General features: G+C 37.9%; 1 protein-coding gene across 4 annotated transcripts in view; it reads left to right on the forward strand.

Moving 5' to 3' along the window:
• The window catches only part of SP1 (Sp1 transcription factor), a 28925-nt gene extending 20596 nt beyond the window's left edge, over positions 1–8329 (forward strand). For all 4 annotated transcript variants that reach the window (XM_070740749.1, XM_070740750.1, XM_070740752.1 and 1 more), the window contains exons 4-6: positions 4257–4425; positions 5224–5423; positions 7644–8329. In XM_070740749.1, the coding sequence (XP_070596850.1) occupies positions 4257–4425; positions 5224–5423; positions 7644–7966 (692 nt within the window). In that variant the 3' untranslated portion in view covers positions 7967–8329. The remainder of the gene's footprint in view (positions 1–4256; positions 4426–5223; positions 5424–7643) is intronic.
• The last annotated feature ends 2475 nt before the right edge of the window (positions 8330–10804 follow it).

Below are 10804 nucleotides of genomic sequence, written 5' to 3' on the forward strand. Positions count from 1 at the left end.
TTTTACATTTGGAAACATTAAACTGCAGTTTCCATTGCTTTGACCATTTATCTAGTAACGCTAAATCATTTACCATATTACAGACCCCTCCAGGAATATCAACCCTATTGCACACTTTAGAGTCATCGGCAAATAGGCAAACCTTCCCTATCATTTTTTTAACCTTATGCTATGTATTAAGAAACTAGAGCCCTGGTTCCCAACATAGGGCCCACACCCCACAGAGGGGCAATTGGAACCTTGTTTAAACCTAGTTAAGGGCATTTTAGGCTTCCTCCGTGTGAGTAGTTCATTTTTTGAATAATAAGAATTATATGTCATGTGGGGGAGAGGCCTCAGGATTTTAAAGATGCTTAGGTGGGGCATGGCCAAAAAAAGGTTGAGAACCACTGAACTAGAGTATGTTGGATTTATGAAATCAATGACCTGCAATGGAGAAAACACATTTTTATTTCTGCAAGCAACAAAAAAATATTTTGAATTTTAAAAAATAGATGGGTTGAAAAGCTCAATATATCACATGTGTTACACATTGGCGGTTGTGATGCATATTTTGAACGACGGAGCCACAGCAGAGGGATAAAAGAGCCACATGCGGCTCTACAGCTGCAGATTGCCGACCCTGGCCTAGGCCAATAAAATGGGAAGGCAAATTGATAAGCTTCTGAGCTTGCCATTCCTCCTGAGCTCACCTCCCTTTAAGAAGTGTGTTTTCTATCTTGCAGTGGAAAATTCACTAGCACTGAGCTATAATTTCTAAGGTTTTTTAAATGGATATTAGTTTTAAGGATGGAAGAAGAGAGAATGTGGTGTAGAAGTTAATAGATGATTTCCCAAGCTTATATCTTCTTTGAAATCACCGTAATTAGCCAGCTAGCAGGCTCCAAAATATCCTCTGGATCTCTTTCTTAGGAGAAGTATTGCTGCATTATTCTCTGTCCTGCAGATGAGCTTTCTTGGTTTTTGCTGCAATCATTTCCAGCTAAACAGATACTTTAAAAATGATTTTTTAAAGTCCAGCATTTTGCAAATTCCAAACGAAACTTCAGCAATATGACATGCATGCATGCATGAATATATAACAGAAAAATTCAGAAACTCACAGCAGTAATCAAACATTCAACAATGTGTAAAAGTTTTAATAAATTTCATATTATTAATAAATGGATGTTTTTCTCTGTTGCATGCAGATTTTGTAATAAAGATATCAGCTTCTGTCATTTAGAGAGCCATGTTTCAAAAGTTTTTAAGATATTGGATAATCATTTGTCTGAATTGGTGTAGCCTTTCCTGCCTAAGCAGGGGATTGGACTAGAAGATCTCTTAGGTCCCTTCCAACTCTTTTATTCTATTATGTTCCTATTCTATTCTAAGGTGGAAAGTAATTCAATCATTTTAAGAGCAGATTAAGTATATCCAATTACTAAGCCACTCAATTTACCCCTAAACACTCCAAAATACTAAAAAGGACCCAAATGCTCCCCCACTTCCCCTGGAAGCCAAAGAAGAAATTCTACTCCTTGGTTATACCCCACCTGCTCTGTACTATTAGGATTGTAGAAATCTCCATTGTATCTAGTTGTAAGAAGTGTTGGAATATTAATTTTAGTTCATAATACCATTCAAGTCTGAGGAAGTGTCGTTAATTTAAAAGTTGTTTGGTTTGTGAATAGGCCAGTTTCAAAGCATGATTTATGAACTTAGTTTCTGTAAACTGCCTAGATTCACTTGGACAGTAAGCTGTGTGGTTCTAAATTTGATGAATAAGTAAGTTCCTTGTTTCAACAGAGTTGAACAGAGCCTATTTCCCTTTCTCAAATTTTACACAGAGTAGTCTGGAATTTGAGTCATGGCAATTGGACTTCTTTTTGGTTTGAAACATTTCACTTTTTAACCCTGCTGTTCTGTTCGGGTCGTATGTGACCCGAAGCCAAGTTTGAGTCCCTGTAAAAATTTTTCCCTGCATATCTGAAACTTGAAATTTCATGACTATTTATCATTTCAGGGGTTCTCTCTATGAGAATTTTTTTGGGGGGGTGGGGGGCTTAGTTTTTGCTGGGCAAAAAAAGTTACAAATCTTATGTTCGGGTCACATACGACCCGGACCGAAAACTCTTCATTTGAAGTGCTTATGTTTGGTCTTTTTGAAAGCTTTTTTCACTTGGAAAGTAGTCTGAACATTTCTGCACACAATGATATGAAAATTGAAATGAAAAAAGTAAATCTTATTGGTTTATTTTGCGGATATAATGCACGCCCCCCCGTTTTTGTGAAATTTTTTTCAATTTATGGATAGTTTTGCTTGCAAAATGCATTCTATTTTACTAAAGTTGGTGTGAGATTGGTAGCTTGAACATTTCTGAATATAAGAAAAAATATAAAGGAACTGAAAAAAATGATTCTTATTGGTTTTTTAACATCAGAAATAAGGCCTCCCCCCCCCCTTGGCTGCTTGCAACCATTTTCACTTTTTATTTTTTTATGCTCCAAATCCGAAATATTCTTTAAAATCTTAGGCATTCATTTACTCAATTTAACAATGCTGATCATCAAAAATATTTTTGGGGTGGTGGCTAATTGTTTTCTGGGCAAAAAAAAATCATAACTTTGAATCTGTTTCTGTTCGTATGTGACCGGACCAAAAATAATTTTTTTAGGTACTTGAATTTGATCTTTTTGAAAACTTTTTCAACTGGAAAACTAGTTTGAACATTTATGAACATAATGATATGAAAATTGAACTGGAAAAATTGAGACTTATATTTTTATTTTGATCAAAAAGCCCCTCCCCCCATCCTTTTTTAATTTCGTGTCAATTTCTATTTTTTAAGGCTACAAATCCCTAAGGAATTTTCCCCCAAGAGGTTTGATATACTAAATTGAACATTTCTGAATATAAGAAAAATATAAATGAACTGAAAAAAATGGTTCTTATTGGTTTATTTTTGCCACAAAAGGGCCACCCCCCCCTCGGCCTTGCTGTGTGCCATTATTGTCACTGTTTATACATATTTGTCTAGAAATATTTGGAATATCCTTTTGAAAATCAACCACATTGTAGCCAGAGAACTAATTTTATGAAACAAATCCATTTTACTAAAAAAAAGTATGTAAGTTTGAAATTAACAGCATAATTTTTATATAAATTGAAATAATTGAGGCATACTTTATGTGCAAAATAAACCAATATGCATCAATTTTTCCAGTTCAATTTTCATATCATTATGTTCAGAAATGTTCAAGCTACCAATCCCACACCAACTTTAGTAAAATAGAATGTATTTTGCTAGCAAAACTATCCATAAAGTGAAGACTATTTTAAAAAAACGGGGGGGGGGGGGGCGTGCATTTCATCAACAAAATAAACCAATATGCATCAATTTTTCCAGTTCAATTTTCATATCATTATGTTCAGAAATGTTCAAGCTACCAATCCCATAGCAACTTTAGTAAAATAGAATGCATTTTGCAAGCAAAACTATCCATAAATTGAAAAAAATTTCACAAAAACAGGGGGGGCGTGCATTATATCCGCAAAATAAACCAATAAGATTTACTTTTTTCATTTCAATTTTCATATCATTGTGTGCAGAAATGTTCAGACTACTTTCCAAGTGAAAAAAGCTTTCAAAAAGACCAAACATAAGCACTGCAAATGAAGAGTTTTCGGTCCGGGTCGTATGTGACCCGAACAGAAGATTTGTTATTTTTCTTAAACAGAACAGCTTAATCCAAGTAGCTTCTTCAGTGTTTAGGCTGAGTTTTTATCATTTTATGTATTATCATTACCTTGAATCATGGTTACTCGAAAATTTGAAGTGCAAAGGCAAAAATGAGATATGCACAAGGCTGATGATGGCATCATATGTCAATATGTCAAGAATCCTAATTTCATACATGACACTAGACACTGAGAATAATTTAATTAAAACAATTATACACAAGCATTTACCCCCAAATAAGGCCATGTTCTTTTCCTTTGTCTGCTTGTAAGTGTGTCATCCAGAGAATTTTAAGACATTATTTTAAAAGTTAATATGTAAAACAAACTAGGAAAAAAAGATAGAAAGGAAGTGAAAGGAAAATTGGGAACAACATTTAAAATAAGGTCTGTACAATGATAATATTTGACATATTTGGATATATTAATTCTTATTTTGACTTTCAGGTAGTGAAATTATATACATGCTGAAATATCATTGTGAAAGATAATCTTTTGGCTTTTGAGATGGTAAAAAAACCATTTTCTTTTAAAGGTGATCATAATACCCACCTTAGCATCCATGGTACTGCTGGAGATGGGCTGGCTGATGATGGAACCCCTCTGGAAGAAGGGGATGCCAGTCCAGATGCCCAGCCGCAGCAAGCCCGAAGAATGCGCAGAGAAGCCTGTACTTGCCCTTATTGCAAAGACAACGATGGCAGGTAAGCTTGTGTAAGGAAAACCAGCTGTAAATTTTGAGTGGATTCTGATGTAAAGGTCAATAAATAAAAGAAGGGATTATCATAGATTCTTGCTTTAGTGCAGGAGTGTCAAGGGCTGAAGGCTGGATCCAGCCTGTGGGGTGTTTAGATCTGGCTTGTGGGGACGCCTTGAAAACAGCGAAGGACCAGCCCATAGTTCCTCTGCCAAAAAAAACAGAGCTCGGGATGGCCCACACACAGCCCCCCAAGCTCCATTTTCACTGGCAGAGGGCAGCAGGAAGCCAGGCAGCTGGTTCCGTTTTTGCCAGTAGAGGGTGGCAGGAGACTGTCACAGCTGAAAATGGAGCTTCTGAGCCTGTTTTTGCTGGCAGAGCGCTCAAGCCACCAGACACCCCCGACAAGCAGCTGCTGTTCGGATACATAATGCACAGACGTTTTCAAATTGTGGGAGAAAAAACAGTGTGGAAACAATAATGTGTGATTTAAAATCCAGTGTATCTTCACAAAGTGTACAAAAGATTTGGAAATATTTGGGATGGTTTTGGTCACTTAATTAAAAAGTAATCTCCACCTAGTTTGCCCCTATTATATTATTGGAGAGTGTGTGATTAGATTTTATACTAGATTTTAGTGAAAGACTATGTCTTCAATTCTAGTATTCAGGGCAACCCCCCAAGAAGATGATGGATAATTTCTATGCAGCAGTAGCTCTTCTTTAATTTTGCCATAGGGCAAAACAAATGGTTAAAAAAAAACCCAATTTATCTGATTAATGTTTACACATGTCACCGTTTCCAGAGGCTCCGGGGACCCTGGCAAAAAGAAGCAGCACATCTGCCACATCCCAGGCTGTGGGAAGGTGTATGGGAAGACATCTCATCTGCGAGCTCACCTTCGATGGCATACTGGTGAACGGCCATTTGTTTGCTCATGGACGTATTGTGGCAAGCGTTTCACACGCAGTGATGAGCTGCAACGACACAAGCGAACACACACTGGTAAGTGCAAGGAGCAACAAGTGCTGTGTGTAGCTTGAGGTAAAGGAGAGGTTTCAAAAGAGTTTTGTATTGGGTTCTTCTTTGTTAACACAGCCATATAAGTCAGGCGACCTCTTAGTAATTCAGAATAAATTTGAAGATTTAAGTAAAGCATATGGCACATCACTTCCTGGTTTACTGCATGTAAAAGTGCTCCCTAACACTCTGTAGTTTTTATATCATGGGTATAATGTCAAGACTTGTACAGTGGTACCTCAATCAACGTAAAAGCAAATAATGCGTGCAAATCCTTCAGGAAAATCCCAAACTTTAGAAGGGAGGCGAACAGAGGGCAGGGAGGAGCAGCTAAAGGGGGCGAGTGGAAAAGCAAGGCTAGGCTAAAGGGTGAGTGGGAAGGAAGAAAGGCAAGGGGGCGCCCCTCCCTTTTCTTTCTTCAAAAGACACTCTTTCAGTGCCTGCAAGCATGCTGTTCTCCTAGTTTTTAAAATGCATTCTTTCCCCCTCCAAGCTGCCCCTCCCTTTTCATTCTTCAAAAAAAAAGGGAAAAAAAGAAACCCCTTCATCCCAGTAGCAGCGGCTTGGGTTCGTAAGGTGAAAATAGTTCGGAAGAAGAGGCAAAAAAATCTTAAACACCGGGTTCGTATCTTGAAAAGTTCGTTAGAAGAGGCGTTCGTAAGATGAGGTACCACTGTATATAGTTACAGCTATTATAAACAGCATTGCTGCTTTAAAGAATTGTGGTGGTATTTTGGAACAAATACCTCCCTGTCTTCGAAGGTTTAACAATGAAATAACATTGCTATAAAAATTCAGTGGGGATGTGGAAACGTAAAGCGCTTTGAAAATAACGTTTCCGGAATGTATTTGTGTTACTCAAAAACAACTCACTATAATTGTAAATTAATACAAAACGTCAAATTTAAAAGTGCTAAATAGAAAGTAAGCAATATAACACAATTGGCTAAGATATGTGAGAATAGAATAGAATATAGAATGGAAAGAAATTTTTATTGGCCAAGTGTGATTGGACACACAAGGAATTTGTCTTGGTGCATATGCTCTCAGTCTACATAAAAGAAAATATAAATTTGTCAAGAATCATGAGGTTCAACAATGATTGTAATAGGGTACAAATAAGTAATCAGGAATACTTTCATAGAATGGGGAAAAGCAAGGGATTATAAGCATATGACTGGTATATTTGGATGGCATAAGACTGATGTCTGAGGAAATCTACTCCAAAATGAAAACACAACACAATAGGCTCCCACATTGGACATTGTTGTTATTTTATTTGCAAAAAAACCAGTAATACACAGCAAGCGAGGTATATATGCTGGATTTCGTATCACAATATCACAAGTCAAACACTTCCCAAGTGTCTAGGATTGCGTGATGTATTTTCGTATGATGTGTGCAGATCCAAGTACGGTGGCCTTTTGCAACTGACAGATCGTGATTTTGTCAATGTTTATTGTTTTCAAATACTGGCTGACGTCTTTTGGCACAGCACCCACTGTGCTGATTACTACTAGGACCACCTGTACTGGTTTATGCCAGAGTTGTCGTAGTTCGATTTTAAAATCCTGACATGGGCGACATTTTTCTTGTTGTTTTTTATCAATTCGACTGTCACCTGGTATGGTGACATCAATGACCCACACCCACTTTTTTCCCACAACCGTGTTTTCAACTACTTTCTCAGCTTTATGATCCCACCAGTTCTTTACCACTGGTAGGTGGTAGTTGTGGCACAGGTTCCAATGAAGCATCTGGACCACGTAGCTGTGCCTCAGTTTTTAGTTGGCCTGTGCAATTTTCTTGCAGCTGCTGAGGATGTGATGATGATGATGATGATATGTAGATCACCCTAAAGATCTTAAAAAGAGGCTTATGTAGATAAAAGCTTCTCTTGATATAAATAAGTCTCTAAAAATAATAAGTGTTGTCCAACTCTGAGAAAATAATAGAGCTAGAATAGGTATCATTGAGTTTACCCTTGGTGAGTATTTTCTGCTGTTAGGATCCTGCACATGCTCATTTCAGTAAGCTTAAAAGTGAAGTTTAGAAGAGCATGAATGAAAGCCAACTCTGGCTGTCTTGATACACTTTTTGCTGATTGTCTAAAAATAGGGCGCGGTTGCTGATGGGAAGACTGCTGTGGACTGCTAGGTTTTAAGAATGAAATGAGTGGCTTCATGATTTGTTTTCTACTTTCAGGAGAGAAAAAATTTGCCTGTCCCGAGTGCCCCAAGCGCTTCATGAGGAGCGATCACCTTTCTAAGCACATCAAGACCCACCAAAACAAGAAGGCAGGTGGCGCGCCTAACAACATGGCTATGGACGTCTCCGCCGTCGCTATTGATGCGAATGCTTCTGTCGAGAGCACCGGTGGGGCAGCACCTTCGGCCCTCATCGCAACCAATATGGTGGCCATGGAAGCCCTCTGCCCAGAAGGCATCGCACGCCTTGCAAGCAGTGGCATCAATGTCATGCAAGTGGCTGATCTCCAGTCGATCAACATCAGTGGCAATGGATTCTGAGGATCTGTCCAATCTTGTATAAACGCGTGGCCTCTCAAGATCCAAGAGATGCCTTTCATTACAGAAGTGACAGAAGAATGGGGACTCGGCTGCCACGTATAGCTTTCAGATACCATTTCTGTCTCCCAGGAATATTGTGTGTGTGGAATAAGGTCTGCTTGCTGTATAGGTCAGCCTGGTGATGCCTAGAGTGAATACTTGGGAAATGGGGATGGCCCAGAACTGATTGATTAATTTTTGTTTTTGCTTTTTTTCTTCCCCTCCCCCATTAGGTCTCTTTACCTTTATTAGGTACCCCAATGCCATCATGCCTTGGTTCTAAATGTATATGATCATTGAAATACTTTTTAGCAGAAAAAAAAATCTATATTATTATTGTTATTATTATTGTAATTATATAAAATTATAAAATATGTTATTTTGGATGAAAGAGATTAAAAAGCGCTGCAGCCAAAGTCTTTGGTTGCAGTTCAGATGCCTTAACTTGGAACTTATTGAGCTGTTAAACGGCGCTCAGGCTTATGTTCAGATGCTATATTGCATTTTAATTGTAACTATAAAAATATAAAATTTAGCTTTTCTTATGTTTAATTTCTAGATTTGTCTTCCTCCCCCACCCGCACTTCCACGTTCTCTTCCTCACTTGATTAGACTCTCACATCTATCTACCTTTTTTAAAACCATTACTTCCTGATAAATTTCCACTTTTCCTTATTTAGAGAAAAGGAATGTCTTTTAAGTCCCTGTCACCTTTTTTTCTACCCAAAGTGGTAAGGGTCCATGACCCACGTGTGTGTTCTGAATTTGCAAGGGAAAATGAGCTTAGGAAAGATGAAAACGTGACACACAGTTTACGTTCCTTGCCTTCCAAATGCATGAATTCAACTTTTAGGAATTATTTTCATTTTCTGGTGTAAAGTAGTGAATCCTCTTTGTTTAAAAGTATTTGTGCACACATACGATCCAGGTGATCCACTCTTAGAACACCAGGAACCTTAAGGGTGTGATGGGGAGATCTTTATATGTATTATGGCTCAACCCAAGCCATTTTACTACAGTGCAAGTTGGAACTCTGTTGCACCTTGTTTAAGATCTTGACAAATACTATGGTCATGTAGTTAAAGAGGAGGAAATGTAAATTTGGGTTCTTTTAGCTTGAGATACTGCATTGATGTGAAACACTAAGGGACTTTCCCAGTTCTTTCCAAATTGACAAATGATCCAATATTTGGCTCAGTTGCTGGGCACTCCGTTGAGAATAAATTATGAATTGGCTTTTGTATCTCCTATTTGTAACTTCTTTTTAGCAATTTAGTACTTCCTATCCAGCTTGCTCCCTTTATGAGGTTACATATGAGAACAATTATGAGGAAATTGCAACGAAGGGAACTAAAAGTGGAAGTTCAGATACCAAAGAAATAAGTGAAGGCGGCCAGTCTTTACAAGATTTTTTTTTTTAAGTGATGGGGAGGAAAAGCAATGCTTGAGAGTATTTGTGGAATCTCTGTTAAGGAATGGGGCCTTATGACACTCCCCTCCACCCCACTAAGTCTTCAGACAGCCCAGGCATTGTTCTTAAAATCTCTTGTGTTTAGTGTGAACCATTTAGACAAATTGTTCACTACTTTACCCTGGTTGTTCAGCTGATCAATCCTGTGTCCTTTTCCCTCTGCTACTTAAAACAAGGCAGCTCCTCAGCATAACAGATTTTGTTTGATTAAAGTATTGAGGGAAATCTTTAATTGTTACATAGCCTTCATGAAGCTCCTGCCTCTTGCATACCTCAGTGCTGGTCATGTGCATGGTGAATTTCTACGCCCCAGAAAGTTCACAAAAGGGACCATAGATTGTTTCTGGGGTACTATAGCTGGCCATTATATATGTTGCTTCTGTTGCTTTGCTCTGAAGTTCTCCACTTGTTCAGTAGCATAAAAGCCAGTTGTTGTTTTTCTCTGCCTTCAGTATAAAGTGTTGTGTTGGTAACATTTTTATGCCTCTCTTGCCACGTCCTGTTCTGTTTTCCTTTTATTGTGTTGCCCCTCCTCTGCATTCATCTGAAGCCGTACAAGAACGATACGATTTCTATTTCTATTTTGAGATTTTTTTTTGCTGATAATGATATATAATGTGTTACAGTGGTTTAGCAGAGCTGAATTACGACATCATTTTCATCAGGGACAGGGAGAAAATATCATTTTTCCTTCCTCAGGACAACGCTTGGAGTTAAGATTAACAGTCCCAAAAATTGTCTAGATGCTTGCATCTGCAGATCCTTGGAATCCCTTACCTGGGGTTGAATAGCGCTTTCACAATCTTGTGTGAGTTTTTAAAAAGAATATTCCTCTTTCACAAATGCTGCTTGTTGAGCTGAGAGAAGATGGAAACAAGACCAAAAAGCATAAGTATCTTAAAGCCTATCAAAAACAAGAAAGCCATGGTGTAAATTGTTGACTTCTGTAGTGCTTGTGAATTATTTGCACTGGTGAATTGATTTTGCTCGATCTATTTTGGGTGAGATGAAATTATCACTCCTTGCTTAGCCTTTTTCCTTTCTCTCAACGATTTCTCTATTTAATTCGATGGATTGGATTGGAAAGGGCAGACTTATACTAGTAATATAAGAAACATGGAACAAATATAAAGTAAGGTACAACCAGGAGGACTGAGTAAGTATGTAACACAAACATTTTATTCAGAGTTTCCTTGTCACAGAAATAGGAATTTGTGATCTTCCAGATTCTGTTAGGTCAGAGGTAAATCAGATTGTACTTTTAATACAGTGCAAATTCAAAAATGAGAATGTTTTAGGGCCTTGGAATTGGATGTCCCAGAGACCCA

Source organism: Erythrolamprus reginae, chromosome 2, assembly GCF_031021105.1.
Source record: "Erythrolamprus reginae isolate rEryReg1 chromosome 2, rEryReg1.hap1, whole genome shotgun sequence".
NCBI lineage: Eukaryota > Metazoa > Chordata > Lepidosauria > Squamata > Dipsadidae > Erythrolamprus > Erythrolamprus reginae.